Genomic DNA, 22,246 nt, shown 5'->3' with positions numbered 1-22,246 from the left:
GTCCTCATGAGTGGTGAACGGTTTGGCCTCAGCATTTGGATGTTTTGTTCATAGAATAGATGATGTGTCACAGTCTCTGCAAGATCAAAGCCGATGTGCTATAAAAAGAAGCAGTGCCTGTCTGCATACCTTTGCTTAACCTTGATTTTTTTCTAAACAATCCAGTCTTCACAAAGAGACTGTCTTATGTTGAGGTAGTTGGTCTTGTGACTTTAAATGTGTTTTTGCTCCTGTCTGAATGTTTGCTAGGTACTTTTTAAAGAGTAAGGTGGCATTAAGGTTCCTAAAGCTGCAGCTACAGACCTGTTATTTTTCACGTATCGTACAAACAATCTACGTATTGGAGGGTGTATCGCTGTGGTACAAGTAGGTTTGTGTTGAATTCCTGTGCCAAATATTTTTTTTTTAATAACCAAATGTGGTAGTTGGAAAACTTAAAAATCATATACATAAGTTTGTCAGCAGAGGGCAGTCTAATTCTGTATTTGATAAAGTAGTTCTCACCTTCCTGAATAATTCATTTACTCTGAAAATGTTACCTTATAAAGGGCAGTTTATAGACTGTGCACGGATCATCCCAATAAATAAATGATCATATGCTCCTCAAATTAATGTAAAGGCTTCTCGGAGTAAGCGATACGTATCATATAGTTGCCTGTGCTGCCAAGGCAATCCTTCCAATACTGTTTTATTTTCCTAAATATCAATTACTGTTTTTTTACCAGAATAAACCATACTTCTAAAAAATTTGTCAAAAATGAATAATAAAATGTGAAATTTTTGAAGTCTTATTTAACCAAGAAGGAGAAGTTAAATCTCAGAACACTGGGGAAAAAAAAAACTTGCAAATAAAATGCTTTTTTACCATCCTAAGTCTATAATGCTCTGCTGTTTTCTTAAGCTAAACTTGTGTGCAGATGCCAATGTTTACTGGTACTAAATCTAAGAAAGAGTGTAAAAACTTAATTGGATTATCTTTTCCTCACATTTCAGAGAGTATATGTCCACGCAAATCGGTGAATAGCAGGAGAGAGTCCTGTGTTTCACCTTCCAGGCTGAAGCAGAACAGCAAACAAGATGACTGTACCAGGCTGTCTGTGTGCAAAGCTAACAATCCTGACTCGGTTGATTTGAGGTGTGGATCCATTTAGCCCATGTTATCCTCAGTCACACAACTTAATATTAGTGAAGAGAGACATTAGTGGAATGTTGCAACATTTTATGGCGTTATAACTCCATCTTTTTCCTTTCCCCAACAAAGATTTTTACAAAAAAACACTTTATAACTGCCCATAGATTTATTTTTTTTTTTCTGTTAATGGCAGCATTTGTCAACTAAATAAAATGAGGGGTTTTGCACAGCTGGATATGCTGCTGTTGTCTGCTGTAGTCCTACTGACTCTGGTAAAAGTTTCTATGCAAGGAGAAACAGGAAATTTGCAGATTCCTTTGCCCCTGCTAAACTAATTGCTATAACTAGAGCTGTAATTCTCTGTCAATAGAGGAGCTTATCTGTGACAGATGGCTGTGTGTATCAGCATAACTTTTCTCTCCACATCTTTTCAGTAGAATCTGAAATGTTAGCATCTGTGAGGCAAGTTCTTCAAAATATGAAGATTGATAGGGGAATGTCTCTATCAAGCATGGCTGAGAACAGAACTTTGGCATGTGGCAAAAATTTAAAAAATGGAGAGCTCTACGTGAAGAGAGGAGGTAACATGTAGGCCGGAGACCAAGAGGAGAGACTGAAGGACAGGCAAATGGAAAGTGAACATGCAATTCCTTGACTTGTGTAGCAGACAGAATCTACGTGTATGAATGGCATTGATAACGTGGAAGAGCTTCTGCCTGGAGAAACTTGGTATGGGAAGAGGTGATAGGAGCCACCAAAATGAAGAAGCAGTAGTAGTACGGGGAGTTTGTGGAGGGAATGGAGAAGAAAAGTAAGGCGGCTTTGGCGAGTACAGGCACAGCCTACAGAATCACTACAGTACCAGCCTTCCTACCGTAGTGATGCTTACCAGTAAACCTCGGGTAAGCCAAAGTTGGCGCTGGTTGACGTTGCTTTAGCCTGCTGAGTTAGGAGGGGTACGAGGGCTCCGCCTGTAAGCTATGCATCCAGCCTGTTCTCAGTCGAGAACTCCTGGGGAGAGAGGAAGCACTCGCTGGGAGCTGGAGGGTTTCCTGCTGGAGGTGGGAGGCTTGGTCCAGGACCTGGAAGAGGTCTGGGCACGGCTTACTTGCTGCTTGGTTCTGGACCTGAGCCCCCTGTCAAGCACTGCTCTAGTACGTGCAGTGCTGGATAAGTGGTGACAGATGTTTTTAAAAATACCAAGTTTAAAATTGTCAGGTACATTTTCGGTACCATGAGTAAATAATTAGAGGCAAGTAAAGTTTACATAAATTGTAGCTGGTGAGTCGCTTATTTGATCTCCTGTTTTCAGCATAGATTGGCATTGTCTTGGCTGCAATGAAAAACCTTGTTTGTCTTACTTGTTAGAAAATCTTGGATGGTTCCTACACAGTCTTTTTGGCTTATTTATAGTGTCTTTGCAAGAACATTAGTTTATCTTGCTTAGGAAGGGATGATCTAAATTGTATAAAAGAAAAGGTCTGTTATATTGTAGGAGTGAGCCTTTAATGAGTACAGATTGTGGGATTTTATGGCACCCCCTTTATGTTGTCTGAGTAACAAATTCTGCCCTGAGGTTTTACAACAGAAATTAGATTATGAACAATACATGACAAAATTGAAGAGAGCTGTGTTTGTAGGATTTTTTCCCTCTTTTTCCTCTGAAAGAAGACTAACATAATGACTGTGTGACTGAAAATAATGAAACTTGCTTTTGGCTTTTCTTATTCTTTCTTCCTCTTCCACTTTCCAATTTGGTCTTTACATCTTTCTGAGGCTGTTGTGTTGCTTGCTGTGATTTGCATTAGTTTTAGAAGCACTTTTTACTGTGTATTAGGAGCTGCAACTGCTCTTGCATTTGTCTTCATCATGCTATTGGGAGAAAATAAAACTTTGTACTGTAAAGTTTAGAAATTTTGTGTAATCTTGCAGTCTAAAACTATCCTGCTCTGTCAGACCTGGCTCTGTAGGATCCTTTTAGTGGCAGTTTAATCAGCACCTCAGAACTTGCTTAGAAGAATCAGTGAAATCTGCTTCCTTGAGAAAATCTTACAGTTGTTTCTGTACCTACCAATGCATCAGCTATTTCTTGGGTTTTGTTTTGTATTTTTAAAAGGTTGTATTCCCAGGAAGGAATTATAAAAGCTGCATCTGTCAGAATATGGGCTAGATCAGTGTTTCTTCAAAGTAGTTACACTTTTTGCTTGCTGTTTTTAAAACATCTTTATTGTTTTTACTTTTTAAATCACAGTAATGAAGAGTATCTTGGGTATTTTAATTAAACAGGGTTTATTTGAAAGACTATATGCCAAAAGCTATTTGATTGAAGTTATCTCATCTTATTCAGCTGTTTTGTGTATTAAAGAATGTGCTACGATTGATTACTTTTATTTGCATTTTGATGCACAAAGTATTGCCAGGGGATTGCAGTGCATTAGGCTGTATAAACATACCACAGGGACAGACTTCATACTCTCAAATTAAAAAAAAAATTAAATGGTTTTCTTCCAAAAATTTCAAATAATTGGACTTTGGCTTAGCTGTGTTTTATTTTCCCACCCCGATAGTCAGGAATATTTACTAATTGCAAAATATCTTCCAGGCATTGTTCCCTCTTCTGTTGTTCTGACTGCTTTCCAAGTGATGTCAAGGGTTTTCCTGACGTGGGCAGTAACGCATAGTGTAAAAGAGGTAAGTTAAGCTATAAAATAGATAGAAAAACTAATGACCCATGGTGAAAAGCAAGTGTTGATCGCTGTCTTATTTTCCTTAAAATGACTTCTGTTTGTATCCCAGTGTCAAATTGTTTATGTGAATTTCTGTGAATCAAAATAAATAAAAATACATCTGAAATCATCTTTTCTTGACAATCAAATAGACTGAGGTCTGATTCTCTCGCTGTAAGACATCTAGCTCCTGAATAGATTTTGCAGTCCTTACTGAAAGTTAGAGGTTCTGATGTGTGATACGGAACGCAGAATTTGGGACAGTGTTCTAGCATTGATCTCACTAGTGCCATAATTAATCGCAAAATCTCCTCACTGTCCCCTCTTTCATCCACAATTTGCTTTCTTTACCATGGGATGTGGAAGCTCCCCCTCAACTGTTTGTGCACAGCAATGCCTGGATGTTCTCTGTTACCACTTTCCAGGATAATCTTCCCTGTGTCCCTCATTCATTTTTTCTTACATTCAAGCGTAGGTGTGTTTTTGGGCCTGCGTGTATTTTCTCATTGCTTACCACACCAAATATTGCTGTACTTTATACAAATCTCTGCAGAATCTTTTGGAAGCAATCTTGTTTGAAAATTATTCCTGATAGTTATTTTAAAATCTCAACATGCTTTAATTGATACCGATCATGCTGACTGGCTCTTTCATGTCATCTGAATACCTTGTAGTAGCCCAGATATGCCGCATCTGTGCCGTTACTTTAGCCAACCAATCTTACTGGTTTTCTTCTTATTAAAGAAAGAAATTAAGTCTTGATGCCAGTGTCGGCATGGCTGCCTGAAATAACTGATGGTCATCTAGTGTCATTATATGCATAAGATCTTTTGTGACTTGACATGGAAAATGTCTTAAGGAGCTTGTCTCATTATCAAAGTCTTCAGGGAAGCTGCTTTCTCTTCCTTACTCCAAACCTGTTATCAGAGCGTCCATCCACATGTAGAGTAGCATAAGTCACTGTAGTTCCTAATAAATAACAGCCCTTTCTGATACTATGGTGCTTGTTCATGTGGAGCCTTAGTTTCATGCTACTTTAAAGTGGAGGAATGTTATTTTTCTCAATAAACTCAAAATCTTGTAAATACTTATCTTCTGTAAGGATTTCACTTTTGGTGCAAATAAATGTACTCCAGTCTCTGTTAATTCACGGGAGATAAATACTAGATTCTGACCAAAAAAAAGCTGTAATCCCAAGACATTAGATTTCAGATACATGTATAAAATATTTTTAAAGAAATATGCCTGTAGTTTTGCTTGTTACTTGTATAATGTTGGGGTACGTGGTGCTTCATAAAGAACAGTGATAACCTGTTTTTATGAATTGCCTCCTGATTTTGAAGTAAGCCAAATGTTAAAGGTTGGATTGCATGGATTAGAATTATTCCATGTGTTGTCTGTTAGACATCAAAGGGAAGTCTGTAAAATGATTGTGGGTTAGGTTTTTTGAAACTTATGCCCACATTCTCACCAGAGAAAACCAGCAAAATCGAAGAAAATGCGAGCAACGAGTTCAGCCTAACATTCAATTTTTAACAGGATTTTTTTAACGAGGATTCTTTCAACAATACTACACGCCGTTTTTTCCTCACATTTGTGTGGTCTTTCGGTTAAAGTCTTGTGAGAGACTGTATTCTGTGTTACTTTCTTTTAATGTCTTAGAAAGCGGGCATAAGAATGGTGAGGATGAGGAATCCTGTGATGAGTTTTTCACCTGTGACTTAGAACAAATATATCAACTGAAGAGGCTGTATTCTGACCCTTCCCCTTCCCCCCAACCAGAGAGCATGCAGTCTCACCTGGGGAGACGTACTGAAAGTGTCACGAGTGTTCTACTTTTTCTAAAGGCTGTCTGCACAAGTGAGCTTCATGGTGAAGTCCAGGAATAAATTCTCACACAGCTTTATGGAACTTGTAAGCTATGCAGTTGCATGATGAGGTTCTTGTAAAATAAAATGCAGTTTTCCTCTTTAACTTCTTGAGTGAGACTTGTTCTTGCTTTTCCAGACTGTTTTCATATGTAATACAGTTAAAAGAAGAAACATCTGTATTGCATCCCTCCTTTCTGTCAGAATACACTTCTAGATATGTGATGTGATTTGACGCATGCTTGTTGCCACTAACGTGTTTGTGCTTTTTGTTGAATTTAGTGCTGATGTGTTGTTAAATTCAATATGGAAGTATTTATAATAAATGTTAAAGCATGGCAAATGTTAAAGCACTGCACACTTCTTTGGGTAGCAATGAGATTCCCCTTACCTCCACCACATGAGTAGCTGTTAGCTTAGTGGAGGAGGGCCTGGCATGTAATACAGTACTTGTAATCATTCTGTCATTACATCAGAAAGGAATCGGTTTGGTGAATTTTACTGTTTCCCCTACAAAGGAGGGAAGAGAATGAGCAGACTGGTGTGAAGGGCTAGAAGAAAGTAGGCATAGGAGAACAGAAGGTGGTCTTCAGTTCCAAGTCGTCTTTTTGAATTTGTGTGAACAATGAGATCATCTGGTGACATCATGGCAGGCCTTCATGGAGTTCTGTTCTGATGGATTAATTCTGCACCCAATTCTGATGGGTAATTAAAAAATGGTGTCAGCAGTGATTTAATGCTTATCCAGTTGGGTGCAGTTACAGATAAGTTGCAGATAAATATAGTATATATTTAGAGGAAGCTTTTTAGAACAGTCAAAAGGGGTGGTGCGAAGATGACATGTATGGCATATTGAGCTGGTAATTAAGACTGCTGTATCAGTGTTGTGAACCGACACCTTCAATCAGTAGTAAAGCATAATTATAGAGGGAAGAGCATCTTAATTTATGATATTTAAGACTAAGTTGTAGTAAAACAAGTCCACGCTGGAAAGTTCAGAACTCTAAATGGGTGAGTGCAGTTGAAAAGCCTGATTCATCACTGCTTTACATCTATGTAAAATCTGAGTAATACTGTATAACACAAATGTCTGTCAGGCCCTTTTTACCTACTGTGAAGGGAGATGTGCTGTTCCATCATTACAGTTGCGTAGTGCTGTTGGTTTTGCTCTTCTGCACTGGATTGCTTAATTATGCTTTTAGATGAATTTTTCTGCAAATAATTTGTCAAACTGTTACTCTTAACGTGGGGAAATCTATAGAATTTCCCTTTTCACACATAAGGAGAACAGTAAACACCTCTCAGGCTTTATTTTGTCAATTCCCAGTTCTCATCTTTGCATCTTAAAAGGCTATGGATTCTCTTACATTTTAACAAACATTGTCTGCTGTTCATAGTATTGAAGATAAGCTAAAATATAGTTAGGACCCTCCTTGATGATAAATTGGTTTGAAACGTATGCCAAAAAACTATGCCCGTGGTATGATCGACCTTATTAAGGCAGTTGGACAAATGAGTTGTAAATAAAGTGTAAAATGTGCTTTGACTTTGTTTAACGCCTCCTTCAAAGACTGGCGTGAAAAAGTAGGGGAAGAGAAATTGAGTTCTGAGGGCAGCATTGGGCTTTGTGGTTTATTAAGGGTCTACTGTTTGTTGGCTCTACTATCCCCCTTATCCTCAGCCTGGAAGAGGAATGATACAAATGCAGCATTAGCAGTGCCTAAACGAATAAGACTCGAGAGACTGTTTTGTAAATCAGTTCCCAGGGGTTTGATAATGTGCATCTCAGACATGTTTATGTGAAGTATTGAAAAATTGTCAGTCCTCAAAGAGATGTTCTAGTGTGACAGACTTCTGACAGATCTGTTAGTGTGTAAGAAACATACTTTTTAATGATGAGCTGTGCAATGTAGTTAAAATATGATGATAAAATGCAGAGTAGTCTTCTGTTCCTTACTGCACAGAATGGAACTATTTCCAAACTGTATAGGTCACTTTTGTATGAAAACTACCACCAATTTCCAGTATTCTTTCTTCCTTAAATAGAATTACAAGCTATAAAAGCACAATCAGTGATTCTTTAAGTGGCCTTAACAGGGTTTTGTGTGTGTGTGTTTTATAATGGTGTGAACTGTTTTAATAATGTCTAAACACAGTTCTAACATTAAAGTAGATGGGAAAGACTAGACCTGAGAAGGCAGTTACAGAAGTCTTGTGATAGAAATGGATTCTAACTGCCAGATTTTCTACTTCTGTGTGTATCATTCACTGTTAGCTTCACATTTTCTTGTCCTTGCTCATGTCCTTGGGTGCTACTTCAAGCTATAAATTTTTGATTGTTGGTTTTACTGACTTCCATAGTTAGGGAAAGTGGGGTTTCAGAGTACAGGTTGAAGGCTGTGGCACATAGGTTTAGATGAACTCATTGAGCTGCTACTCCTGATTTGACCAGAAGATGCAGCTCAGGAGTGCTTGTGAAGCATGCTGCTCCTTCGGAACAGCATTATCTGTGAAGTGCTGTTAACTTTTCCAGGTTGAGAACTAAGTCTTGCTTGTAAAGCAAATTCCAAACAAGATTAGGATCCTGTAGCAAAGTGAAAATAGATTTTGTTTCTTCTCTGAAAATTTTCAAATAAGTTTTGAATTTTGTTCTTTCTTGATGATGTAAGGGAGATTAGTATATAAGCAAATTATCGGAGTTTCATATGGGAAAAGGACAAAGTGCATTTGCTGCAAAATGCAATGAAAGTGACTTGAAATGCTGTACGCGGCAGAATATAGATTAACAGCAGCTCTACATTCCAGGATATCCCAAGATTTCTGTATAAATCTTTCTGGGTTTTATAGTCTGTAACAGGAAGCTTTTCATGGGTAATCCTCATGAGTGTTTTTACATGCAAATATATGATCACTTCCCTCCTATTAAAAGGTTCTGATTGCCCATATATTTTCTTGTTCCTTTTTTTGTTTGTACGTGTACTTTGCCCGAATAGAGTGTACCACCCACACCTACAGACTACCTCTTCCCTTTTTTCAAGAGCTGGAGGAAAAAAGAAAATGCAGGCCCCTGTGGTTGAGCTCTTTTTGTTCCCACGGTCTGCTGAATTTGGGCTCAAGGTACTCATACAGCTGAGAATTCTGTTGAAGGAGGGGGAGGGCTGCATAAAAATCATGTTTGCGCTCTCAAAAGTTTGTAGCCTGGGTACGTGACCCCATATACTTCTTCATCAGTGTTATTCCATCTGAAACTTAAACCTCGCAATTATGTTTCCAAATCTAATAAATCTAATAATTAATTTTAAAATACATGGTTTTGAAGATTAACCTTCAAAATATGAAGGGAGTAAAAGCTGGTTCAGTGATATGTGTCTGAAATAAAAGCTCTAAGAGGTGTAAAGCTGTGAAACATAATGCCTTGAGTGTAACATTAGAGGAACTGTGCCGGATACATTAAGCACAAAAAGGAGCAAGGAACAGTGAAGCAGGTAGTTGTTAAGCTTACCTGAAGTGAGACAACCTGAGCTTCTGTTTCTTCTCTCCTCCCAGCCTGTGTCCTGGTGTTAGCTGTTTTGCTGCTGCTCAAAATTAGGACCCAGTTTCTCATCTGTAGAGAGAGGAAAACAGTGCTTCTACTCACAGGTAGCACAGACTAGGATTGGAATATAAAGTCTAAACCAAATATCAAGTTAGACTAATGTGTTAGCATTCTTTCTGCTTGCTGCACTAGGAAGCAATCATAGGACTGAAATAGGAGCTGGTACTGTATAGGAATGGGAAGAGTTATGAGTTGATCTCAGCATTTCAGGGATTTCTTGTACTAATTTACCTTGCATAGAATGGGAGATCTTAAGTTCTCTGATCACCAAGCAGAGCTGTTCTTAAGGAACTAGAAAAACATGGAGCATGATAAGAAGGGGGTCTTTTTCTGTTGTTACTAATGTCGCTTTTAAGCTCATTCTTGGAGTGTGTTCTCTAAAATGATGCAGTAAAGCAATGTGTGGGAATTGATTTCTTTGAGGTTTTCTTGGGTCTGGTGATTAATTAGTAACACTTGAATTCATATTGAGCATTTTTTCTTTCTTACAGGTACAAACTGAAGATAGTGTCCTGTTGTTTGTGGTGGCCTGGACAATCACTGAGATAATCCGTTATTCTTTTTATACGTTTAGCTTGTTAAACCATCTCCCTTATCTCATCAAATGGGCCAGGTAGGTGGCGTAATACAAGTCACAGCCTTAAAGCACTGATTTGATGGGGTATTTACCTTGTAAAATAGTTGCAGTACAAAAATTTAGATTCTACCTAGAGGTAATTGCCCTGTTTGTGAATGTAACTTCCTAGCTTCTTTCCAGCAGATTTCTGGGTTAAAAAAATCTATTACATTGTAAGGTGAGAGAGTAGTTTGTCAGAACTGTCTCATTTACAAAGTGATTGTGTTTATCAGAAACTGACATTTAACAGTAACCCTTGAATCCAGGGGTTGCATTTGAAACAGTCTGTAAGCTTATTGATTAATATCAACTGTGTTTGACCCCATTTAAAGTAATATAATGACCTCTGCCAAAGAGTTCAGAAATCAAAGTAACAAAGGGGGAGGGGGGATGGGGAAGAATAATTTTTTAAAGATACCTTTCAGATTCTCCAAAGTAATCTTTAAATAATTCAAACTGCTGGTTTGAGTACTTATCTTGCAATAAAGTTCACACCTTGCCATGTTCTAATCAAATAAGAGCTAAGGGAAATAGAGTTGGGAATTTAAAATTTGAATACCCATAATAGCATTTAACAAATACTTTGTCAGTTTGTTGTAACTTTTAATCCTTTCCGTAAATGTTTTCTTCTAGGTACACTTTGTTTATAGTATTGTATCCAATGGGAGTCTCAGGCGAATTACTCACAATATATGCTGCATTACCCTTCGTCAGGCAGTCCGGCTTGTATTCCATTAGTTTACCTAACAAGTACAATTTTTCTTTTGACTACTATACATTCCTGATCCTGGTTATGATCTCTTACATTCCAAGTAAGTATGAGTTTATTAGGTTTTTTTTTTTTAATATTTAAAATATAATATAATATTAAATTAAATTTAATATTAAAAGCTGTAACAGGAAAAACTAATAATTGTGGGATTAACATACATACAACTAACTAATTTTGCAAAATTAATTTTGACAATTATCTAAAGAAAAAAAAAGAGTTAAAACTGTAGAGATTGCTTTCTACCAACACCTGCAAAACAGTAGTATATGTTTTTTCTCTTACACTTGGAATATTAAATAACTGTGGTACTTTTTGGGAAAAGTTGATGTCTTCATATTTTTTCCCCACACTTACAGACTTCTGGGAGAACAAAGTTCAAAACAGCTTCTAAAAATCTAGTTCTTTATCAGGAATAAGAATGTTGCTTTTGCATTAGTGGGTAGGGAACCATTTCTGAATTAACATGAATTGACAATCTCTGGTTGATGTTTCTATAGATGGAATGAAGATTTGGTTTTGCTGCTTTGAAATGGGGAATAGGAACACAAAAGCCTTTAGCAAGTTTAAATGTGCAAATAAAGTCTAACATGCAGAATAATGTAGTGATGATGTTGCTGCTGTTAGCTATCTCTGCAGCTGTCTTTATATGAACCTTGTTGTTTGTGCAGAATGATAAACCATATTCAAAGTTTAAATTTGAGTAGTGTGGCTGTCTCTATAACAAGCACTTACACTTTCAGTGAACCATCTTGTAATTCTGACATCAAGGCTCGTAAGTTTTTTCCAGCTGTTCTTAAAAAAAAAACCAAACACTTTTCATGCATTTATTTCTTCTTGTCCCTCTCCTCCAAAAATGGTGATGTTACTAAGTCCAAGCAGCCAGAATAATATCTTTTGTTTTAGTCAAAATAACCATGAGTATTAATTACTTCTTGTGCAGTAGCTAGGTCACAGTTGACAGGCCATGTGGAAGAGAACACACATCGAACCCAAATAACAATTTTAACGTGCTTTCTCCATTAAAATTGCTGTCTGTTAAATGAGATATTTTCTGTGATCCGTTATCATTTGCTGGATGCCTAACTTGAATGCAGTCTTTTTTAAACTTTTAAAATTATTTTTTATAATAACTATTGTGAGTTGGTACATTAACTCTGAGAACCAACTGCTAAGCAGTCTTAGGTGCCTTTTCACATGAAGTTTTTCCTGTGGTGTTCCTGAGATACAAGAAAAGCAATGTTCATTGCAGTCATGGATTGCACCATAGTTCGGTTGTTCATCCATAAAAGCTACCTATGCAGGAGTTAAGCCTTCTGAACCCACTGAAGATCTTGGAAATTTTGGGAATGTTAATATCACAAGGAAAGCAAGCTTTGAAAACTTGTTAAAAACTGAGTTTTTACATTCTTGATAGTTGCATCTTACCATTTACCTCACTTTAAATCTAGAATTTAGTATTTGTCAAAATTGACATCTTGCTAGAAAAGATGTCATTAAATTCTGTGCATATAATGGATTCCCATAACTTAGAGTTCTAATGGAGAAACCACATGGCTCTGTATTCTGTTAGGTCTCTGGACAGCTGTATTCACTCTTTAACACTGGTGGAGTGAATCGGGATGGGGGGAAACAGTCAGGAAATGTAATACAGGGTAAAGAAAGCCAAAAGAAAAAATGCTGACCAGAAAAAAAAAAATGTAGTACACAATTTAAATAGACCATGGCCTACGTTTATGACAAACACTTTGCATGTGTAACTGATAAAATTTAGGCTGATGTTGACCTTGTTTAATTTTCATACAGTTTACAAAGGTTTAGTGTCTTGTGACAATTTTAGCTTTTGCTGTTTATGTATGTATGTTTTCCATCCCCTACTTTGTTGTTCTGCAAACATACTGTGTAATGTGGTCTTAGCAATAGGAGGAGAAAAAGCTTTGCATGGACCATAAAGAGAGAAGAGATGAAAGAGTCACCAGTTTGTATAAAGTTCCTTAGACCCTGAAAAAGCAACACTAGAATTATAAGAAATGAAACAAATCTGGAAATTTCATTCTTTCAGAAGGATTTTTTTCCTCCCTGCAATGTGTTTTCTTCTTATCGTGTGTGTGTAGTTCAGGAAACTTTTGTCATCCTGCCGGTACATGCAGAGTTAAATAAGGCATTTTGCATTTAATTAAAAATGTGATCACTCTAGCAAAAAATAAATAGTACCTGAACCCTAAGGACAATATCAGTTACTCTCTTTAAAGAATAAAAGGCAATAGATGAGCGGAAAGCGGATAAGCATGTTTTCTTTTAATAGAGAATTGATGACTTTGAGCATGTGACTGCATCTTACATTGACATGTAAGCCTCACTTCAAACTTTATTTACTTAAGTCTGTTTTCTCTTCAGTCTTTCCTCAGCTGTATTTTCATATGCTACATCAGAGGCGAAAGGTACTCTCCCACACTGAAGAACACAAGAAGTCGGAGTAATTCCAACTCTTTTTCAGAACTTTTCAAACATCAAAATGCTGCAGATTTTCAATACCCAGCACGTTTATAAAGAATGTACCAGGATAAAATAAGTCAGAGGTAAAAGACCAATAATTTAGCAAGAATAACCAATAAATCTGATTTCACTGAAATTCCACAATGTAAAACATTGAAATAATTTTCAGCTTGCAGTGCTTCAGAAAACTTTTAAACTTTATATGGCTTGGCAGTTAGCCTTTTCCTTTTCCTTGAATGATGTGCTAAATGGTTTTCATTTATTACTAAATGCCTGAAGGTTGCAGAATGAGTGATGAAGTTGTACCCACTAAATGCTTGAATTGGGATTATATTACTGATACCTCTTTTTTTTAAATGCTTGACTGCATGCCAGAAACTGTATGTGTTGCTGTGAAAGCAAACAATATGCTCTGGAATACTTTAGGATTTTGTCAGAGGCTCCAGTGGACAGTGTAATCCGGGCAGTGTTTGAATTTAGAAAGGTAGGTCGTGGATTTAAAAGGTGATGGGAACAAGAACAGGAAACCAAGTATGGGAAATGAGGAGAATGTGGTTCTTTAGGAATTTAAACAGTAGGGTGTCTGACCAGAGCGTGTTCTCTGAAGATATTGCTTAAGCTGATTACTCAAATGCTAATGTTAATTCAGAGGCTATAATGCTTATCTGAAACATTAAAACTCCTCTAAGTACTGCATCCCTGGATACTTTTTTTTAAATATTTAAAAAAAAATTAACTGTAATATTTCTAGTGATATCAGTAATGAATCTGAACAATATAAGGAGGCAGGTCACCCAGGAACAGGTGCAGTTCTCCCTTTTTTTACTTCAAATTATCATCTCTAATCACTGTCCACTATCTCGGTGGTACTCGTCTTTCAGTGTTGAGGACTATTTGGTCTACTGTGGAATCATTTGAGGGCCTTATTCCTCAACCTAACTTTTCTCAAGTGACTAATGCGTATCACTCTGGCATATCCAAGCAGGCAGTTCCAGGCACTCAGCTACTGAAATGTTGCAAAGTCATAAGCTCCTTCTTTGAAAGCAGATTATCTCATGTGTTACGTGCTGCTTTTGCAGATTGGACAAGCCTTCCCTCATCTGCTCTTTTGAAAGAGCAGAAGACCATAGAAAGTTAAATTTTCCGAGGTGCTTTCTTTGGGTTCTCAGGCTAAGCCTTCCCTTGGGAAGGTAAAACAGGAGATGAAAGAACTGAGAAAACCTTGTGGCAAGGCAGAATGCACTAATGCTGTGTGAGCAGTGCCCCAAGTTATGAACAAACTGTGGATTGGGGGCAGAGGGGGGAGGAATGGAAGGGACAAAGGGAGCAGGGAAATGAACAGATATCCAAGCAAAGGCAAAAGGAAATGTAGGTTGTGGTCTTTGCTCTGTTAGGAATTGGTAGTCGAATAGTTGTGTCTTCACCCGGTCAGAGCCGCTAGACAACAACACAAGGGCTTCTCTGGCTTCCTTTGTGTAACATCATGATTTAGTGCATAAATGAGGTGTGACCACTACCATGGTACCTGCAATACTAGTCTCCTGCTGTGCCTGCCAGCACCTCCCCCTGGATGTGGCCCATATCTGTGTCCCAGTTACTTGTGCTTGACGCATCGCAGCTCTCCCTAAACATAGCCAGTAAGTACTAAGGGCACAGGTTCTCTGTTCTTGCACTTGGAGAGCTGGATTTACAATTATTTTCGTTTGTTTGTCAGAGCTATATTTAAAAAACAAACAAACAAACCTTTGCATTCTTCAGTAATTTTCTTTGGCTACATCAAAAAGTCTGACTGAATTTTCCTAGTGTTCAGTGTAGTGTATACACCTATATACAGGTGTATAACACCTTTCCTGTTCAACACAAACAGAACGGTTGTAAACAGGGAGAGGGTAAGAGACAATAATGATATTTGCTTCTATTTCAGAGCTTTTCAAGACAGTTATTGGCTGTCATCAAAAACGCTATGGTCATGTACAACCTCAAAGTGGTTTTGCATTCAAAGATGCAACAATTTCAATTCATTTCTCCATTAGGTTATGTGGTGCTTTGTAGTGATCTGAGAAATGTTGCATTATATTGAACTCATTGTTCAAAAATATAAACTTCCACATCTGAACAAAACATCTCCTTTTGCTTATACTTGCTATCAGAGGAGTTAGTGTCAGTATTTCTGAAGGATGTAATCTAAAAGAATTGATTTCCTGATGTACTCAGGTTACTGGATATTGTCGATGCTCAGCTCCTGAACTTTTCTTGGTTCGATTTCTGTGCCGAAGTAAAAGATTTGGTTTCAAAGTTGTTGGTCCAGTTTGGAGGAAAAAAAATGGCTGTGTAATATTCCTATATGAAACAAACTCATAACTCTGTTGATGAGAAAGATGTAGTACAGATCTGTATTAGATAGCATTGGCACTACGGCAAAGCAGAGAGAGCTGCCAGTAGAGAGGAGGCTTGTACAACCAACGTCTTTACTGAATAAGCTTTGTTATGGAATATTTACTTTAATTGAAAATATTAATTTACCATACACATGCAAATAAACTACAGCCTTTTAAAAGAAAATGGAGTTACTTTTGCTTTTAAAAGAAAAAGAAATTGCTTTGATAGTAAGAAATCTTATCAGCAAAGTTGATTTAAAAACTTATATTCTGAAGTATGAACATGCAGTTAATATGTACAAGAATTCCAGCACTTCAGCTTGCAGTGCTTTTTCAAGTTTAGCTTCCATGGAAATCACTGGAAGGTAATCTTGACTAAGAACTGTGGTGCGATGCCCTAATACTGTTTGGGTTTTTCCCTAACACTGACTTTGGTCACATGTATGGGTTTTTTCCTCCTCGTAAAATAAGAACAAACTTTCCCTCATCTGTCACTGAAAATGTAATGTGGTTTATGTGAACTTTATAATAGAAGCTTTGGTTAGTACTCTTTGTCACAAATCTAGAGGGTTGGGTTTGTTTTCCCACAGACTACTTATTTGGCTTGCATTTTTTCCGTCAGCATCACCAAACTTCTGCAGCAGGCCTGTTTTCTGCTTTGGTAGTCTTTATGTTGTGTGCACTGGTTCAGTCGACAATACTGTACGTTCTACCATGCCGGCTTTGTCCGAGTTAGTCATTAGCCTCTAAAGACCAAGGTTTTTACCGGTGTATAGTTTACAGCTGGAATTGTAGAAATGTTCATATTGTAAATTACAGTAAGATGCAGGTTACAGTGCAGGTAAATTGTAATTTTTCACAATGTGACGTTTCTATTAAAGTTGGAGTTTTTTTTATTTATCAGTAGAAAGGTTGGCATTTGTGTGGACCAATCTGTAGTGTCATCTTAAAACCTGTCTTTCTGCTTAAAATTTTCATGAGTATACACCAAATCATACATTTTGGTGTATATTTATGTCAGTGAAATTTGGGTGAAGACTATATACAGTCATTTTTGTATTTTTTTCTATGTTGTGAAGAATAAAATTGTAATTTTATAAGTCTGATTCACTAAGATTATTATAAGTTAAATGTATTTTTTGTATATTTAGGAATCTGGTATTACCTGGAGCTCTGAAAGAATAAGCATAGACTTTTTATGCATGTTTGGAAGGTATTTCTACTTGATAATGCAGTGAAATGGTTTGTATGCTAAAACACTAGTCTGTGTTGTTGCCTTGTGAAATTGATTCTGTGCTCTCTGCCTGGATTTGGCCTACTGATCAGTGATACTAATTGCTATAATCCAAATAAAATAATTCTGAACAAAACATGTTGTATTGTTACTGTTTAAGGAACAAAAGCAGATCCTTCATAAATATGAATTAGGGCTGTATTTTTATTCATTTGTATATAATATGTACCTTGCAATTTACAAGATTTTTTGGCATACCTAACTTCGAGCTCAAACAAAAGAATTGAGCAACTTGATACTGTTACAAATGCTCTGCTTTTCACTTTTAAAAGAGGTATTTATAACAGTGTATTAACTGACTATGTTAACATTCAAACTTAAAACTTCCTGAAGTAGAATGCAAGCTCTTTGTTCTCCTGTTGTTATCTGTACTCTAGATGGTGGTGGTTTTCTCCAAAAACAAAATCGTTTGAGTATTATATAGTGGAATGCTTAACTAATGCCACAGAATACTTCAGAGTTCATTTACTAAATATAGTATGTCTGCTACCACGGCAACGTTCTTAGCATTTTTAACACTTCCTGAGAGAGATTTAAATACTGTGTCTAGATGCTGTTAATGCTCATAAATAACAAGTTACAATCCTCTAATAGGAACTGAGGAGTAGTTGCAGAGTTAGTGCTGTTATTCTAGGCATATGTTTGTCATAAGATAGCACAACTACAGTGATTTTTTTGTTTAATTGCAGACGAGATGAAATAATGTTGTCATGCCCAGCATCAGCACAAGTCCTACGCATGATAGCTGTGACTTACCACTACTGTGTAATTAAAAACTTCTCTTTGAAATGTTATGCTGTGAAGAGTGGTGCTGAGCTCCATTTGTGCCTTAGAACAACTATTACTGGTTGTTTGTGTTTCCTCTTTGCATTTTGAAAACAGTATGTGTGGAAACAATTTTAGCTACCTAGGGTAACATTAAAAAGTCTGAAAAGCATAAGGATTCCGTGTTTGTGAGTAAATTAATTTCACAATAGTATTTAAGGCTTATCTTAAATAAAGCATTGGTAGTTCTTGACATAAGACTCGAGGAAGGATCTGTGCTGGTGTGCTGAGTATAAAATAAAAAGGTGTGAATGTCTGTGTGATTCAGTTTCATTTGGTATGGACTCAGCATTTCTAGAGTTGGGATTGATTGATTCAAGCCACCTGACTGCCTAGAACTTCCATTCAATATCAAGTGGCTTTTAAATTTTGCTTCCCATCTCCTAAACAAATACTCTTCCACACTTGTTAGAAAACTTTTAATATTGTAGTGAGAGAATTAATAAAGCTTCTGTGGTGGTTTCTGAAGGCTACCTTGAAGCAGTTGGAATTAAAAATGTGGATGGACAATTTAAAACTCTTTTAATACTGTTGGTCACTGATTTCCAGAACAATACTGTCCTTTGCAGATGTGAAAGATCCTAAAGCCCTTTTTATGTCTTCACAAATTAGCTGGGCATTAGCGTCGTCAGAAGTGTTTTTCTCTTTGATGTGCTGACATTCGTAACGTGCTAATATTGGGGAAAGAGATGTTACTGTCAATATTATATCTTAATTTTTCTAGTGTTTTAAGTAGATGCATAGTATTTCAATCGTCCACTATAAAAGCATAATTCACAATATTTAGAAACATTTCCATGTCCAGTTATACTTGCACAAACTGTGTCACAGCAAACTGCCTCTCTGTAGATTAAATTAATTCCGTATAGTTTGTTACCTAGAAATTTTACATTACCTGATATTACATGAGGGTGTTGTTACTGGGAAATTCATTAGTGGAAGTTTTTGCAGAGGCTTGTTCAGCTGAAGCGTGAACACTGAATTGCATTTTGTCCTGTCTTTTTGACTCCTGCTTCAGACAGTCTGCACAATCTTCTGCAAACCATCTCTAGCTGTCATTTAGGCACTGTTAAATATTATAGTCAACTTATATAAATATCACTTACAACAAGTATACATTAAAAACTTTTAATACTGACATTTTCTAGTTTGAACACTTGAACTTGCAGAACCATATTTGCTGTGTAATCTACATTTAGCCTCTTGGGCACTACAGTGGGTTAGTCTCACTCTAAAAACAGTGAGTGATAATCTGAAGAATATATATATATAGGCATTTCAGGTATTTTCTTTAAAATTAGTTTTAAGTTGATGTCCATTTAAAAGTCAGTCCTTTGTTTCTTCTGCATCTAGCATGCCTACAAAAAAATTAATTTGTGGAGAGGATCTAGGAAGTGAAGGGCCTTCCAGTCAGCCTAATGCTAGGTTGCTTTTATGAAATCAGTTTGCCTTTTAGTTAAAAGATTTCTTCAGGTAAAATACCACCTCTTCACTTACTGGATAAGAAAAAGATACTGAGTGCTGGTCTTCTCTATTGAATAACAGTCAATAAAAAGATGAGATGGAAGAAGAGGAGAAGTACTGGAGAATACAGAGCTACCATTGTGCTTCCCAAAGAATATTTGGGAATTGACAAAACATGAAACTTTCTTCCTTTTTTCTTTTGGTATCCAGTAGTTGTTGTTGTTGGGGGGGGGGGGGGGTGTTGTATGGTTTTGGGTTTTGTTTTGTTTTGTTTTGAGACAGAATAACAGCACTTAGTGGAAATGCTGCAGTGCGTTGTCTGGTGTGCTGATGACATGAAGTCCCTTTCATTCTCCACCAGGTGTTTATTGCATGATTATGGGGAACTGGATGCACTGGCTTAGTGCTCTTCCTCTGTTCAGGCGTATAAACTACTTCTGGGAAAGTTACTGGTTTGAGTATTAAATGTGTTTCCTTACTCAGCTCTTCGATGCAATTTTAAATTAAGTAAACAAAGCACTTTAAGCGTTCTGACGTTACCAAACTGGAACAGGGGAAAAAGCTTTCTTGCATCAGCGAGAAAATGGATGTGAAACTGAAAGTAAGACATTGCTAGTTAGTTTACACTGGAAGTTAACAATTGATATTGTCAAAACCCTACCAGAAGTAAACTGCAATCTGAAGGTAATTGAATTATTATTCAAAAAGTATTGTCAAATCAAAGGATATGTGGAAATCTGCTCTAGGCATACGGGTGCGTACAAACGTGGGGCAGACATAAGCATTCACGGGCCAGTGTGCTCCAGGTTCCTGGTGGTACGTGACTGCAGATCAGGCCATAGCATGCCAGATTTTGACATAAACAAACTGCTGGTCGAAAGATGTAAAACTACTATGTACTGCTGGTGTTAAAAATCATATGATTTAGTTATTATCAGTTACATATTTTAAACTAATACTTGTTTGCATAATAAACTATCACTGGATCCTATTATATGAATTCTTAAAAATAAATGTGCTGTACAATGTATTGTTATCTGCCCATTAAAGCTGTGTAACTCAATAACTTTTAAATAAAAAAAAATGTATCATTTTGTATATTTTTATTCAAGCTTGGCTTTCTTATGAAAACAAGGTAGGCAATAATTTTTATTTTTTTTTCTGGCCCTGTTCTTGACTGGGACTATAGTCGCTGAAAAAGTACTAGCCAGATTTGAAACAAGGGTAGAAGTCTCAGAGAAATTCCTATAACTTGTGTCTGTGCTTAGCTCCAGACCATCTACAGCATGTGCTAATCTCATCTCAGAGTAAATAAGGAGGGGGGTGGACACAGAAAATAAGATAAAAACATTTGAGACTAGTTTTTGCTAGTCTTGTGCACAGAATAACTGTTTTCTATTCACCCTCTTGTTGTTCCTTACATAATTAGGACAGTATCAGTCCAGCTTTTTCAGTGTAAATTTGATGTGCAAAACCACCTGACTCTGGGCCCCGTTTTCAGGTGTGCTGAAGCTAGGCTTCTTGGTAGTGACTGGTGTGCTTAGTGCTGTAAGACAAGGCCTATCACACACTTCTGTTTTAGGTATATGTGACCTTAACTGTTGGTGCCCCTTAACTATTTGTGCTTGTACTGCAGATAAGTATGGTAATTTCGTAAGTGGAACTTAAGACTGAGCCTCACTACAGCTTGTGTAACAGTATTTGATAAACTAGCTTAAAACTGTATGGCTTATGTGCCAGAAGCATAATTGTGCTGCTCTGAGCTTTATACAGGCTACAGGATTCCAGTTGGGACAAATATTTCAGTCATGCTAACATTGCTTTGATGTTATCCATAGGTGAGCTAGCAAGGCTGAATACTGAGTAGGTATATATGGGCTAGAGTTAACAAATGAGCTGCTGTGTTCATAATCTTTGTAAAGAACTGGAATCCTTGGCTACTTTTTTCTTAATGTGAGGATTATGTGAAATGCTTGTGAATGACCACATTAATTATTTGCATTATGGTGAATTTCATGATGCAATCCTCCTGTATTGCATGCGTGCATATGCATGTGTTGCAAATCTGCATCCTGGCTCTAGCTTGTCCTAAACAGCATAGGAATGCAAATATTTTTAGTTCTGCATTTGGGGTGAAATTTTGTGGATGCTGCTGTGGAAAAGCTGATAAACCTGATCAATAAGCACCTTGTCTTGCTAGGCTTTTAGGTATCCCTAAAAAATATAAAAGTCAGTGATGAGTCAGGTTGGTTTGGGCTGGGCTTTTTGTTTATTTATTTTTTTTTTAAATGGCTGTGGTTTTGTATTTTCACAGTTTTGTACTCACTTTTGGTTCTATTCCTTGTGAATCATCGGGGGGGGGAGGGGCAAGAGAATATATAATAGCAGCTTGTTCAGTATCAGTATTTCATGCCCCCAAGTTGGATTCTTTTATTAGCTCTGGGTTTCAGAGGGCTGCTTTGGACTATGCAAAGATAGTCAGTGAAAGGACCAAGAACCTGTTTTATAAAAGCTTCGCTAATTTAGGGAGCAGAGTTAGAGTTCTAGATTTAATACTTGCATGAATCTTGTAGTGTATGAAGGCCACGAAAAGTTACATGTGTGACGTGTGTTCTGAGGTCACTATCTAGATGTTATTCCCTGTTTTAAGTAAATAATGCAAAGAAAGAATGCGAATGTTTGTCTACTGCACCTGTTGTAGTAATAATAAAGTAAAAAATGTTTTGATACAGATTTATGAGGCTACATCTGAAATCAGAATTTGTGTGAACTGTTTGTGCATTGAAGAACTTTAGATCTGTGCTTCGCTTAGCTCTCTGACTATACTACTAGTTTCTCTCATGGCTTCCTGAAGGATCTTGTGGAGTTGATATCATTCTAGTAATTTTGTGCTAGCGTTCTCTGAATATTCCATGTGTCTACTTCCATTTAGGTATTATTTTAACCAGAGAAATACTTTCTGAAAAAGAGAGAAGCCCAAAGAGGCAGGGTTCAATTTTAATCCAGAAGTTGATTGAATTATGATTGAAGGTACCTAACGGAATTTTGTGCCCCCTTCCCCCCCCCAACAAAAAAAAAAAAAA

General features: G+C 36.9%; 1 protein-coding gene across 3 annotated transcripts in view; it reads left to right on the top strand.

Annotated features, from left to right (window-relative positions):
- The window catches only part of HACD2 (3-hydroxyacyl-CoA dehydratase 2), a 28,031-nt gene extending 7,770 nt beyond the window's left edge, over positions 1-20,261 (top strand). For 2 of the 3 annotated variants that reach the window (XM_087732523.1, XM_087732524.1), the window contains 4 exons: positions 3,735-3,823; positions 9,813-9,934; positions 10,571-10,749; positions 13,104-20,261. In XM_087732523.1, coding sequence (XP_087588649.1) covers positions 3,735-3,823; positions 9,813-9,934; positions 10,571-10,749; positions 13,104-13,186 — 473 coding nt within the window. In that variant the 3' untranslated portion in view covers positions 13,187-20,261. Of the gene's footprint in view, positions 1-1,016; positions 1,136-3,734; positions 3,824-9,812; positions 9,935-10,570; positions 10,750-13,103 lie in introns of those variants that run through there. The other variant, XM_087732525.1, reaches the window with a different exon arrangement.
- The last annotated feature ends 1,985 nt before the right edge of the window (positions 20,262-22,246 follow it).

The sequence above is a fragment of the Nipponia nippon genome, unplaced genomic scaffold (genome assembly GCF_047370975.1).
Source record: "Nipponia nippon isolate SJK-2023a ecotype South Korea unplaced genomic scaffold, ASM4737097v1 scaffold_5, whole genome shotgun sequence".
NCBI lineage: Eukaryota > Metazoa > Chordata > Aves > Pelecaniformes > Threskiornithidae > Nipponia > Nipponia nippon.
Note: the sequence above shows the minus strand (reverse complement) of the source record. Positions and strands in the feature narration are given on the sequence as shown.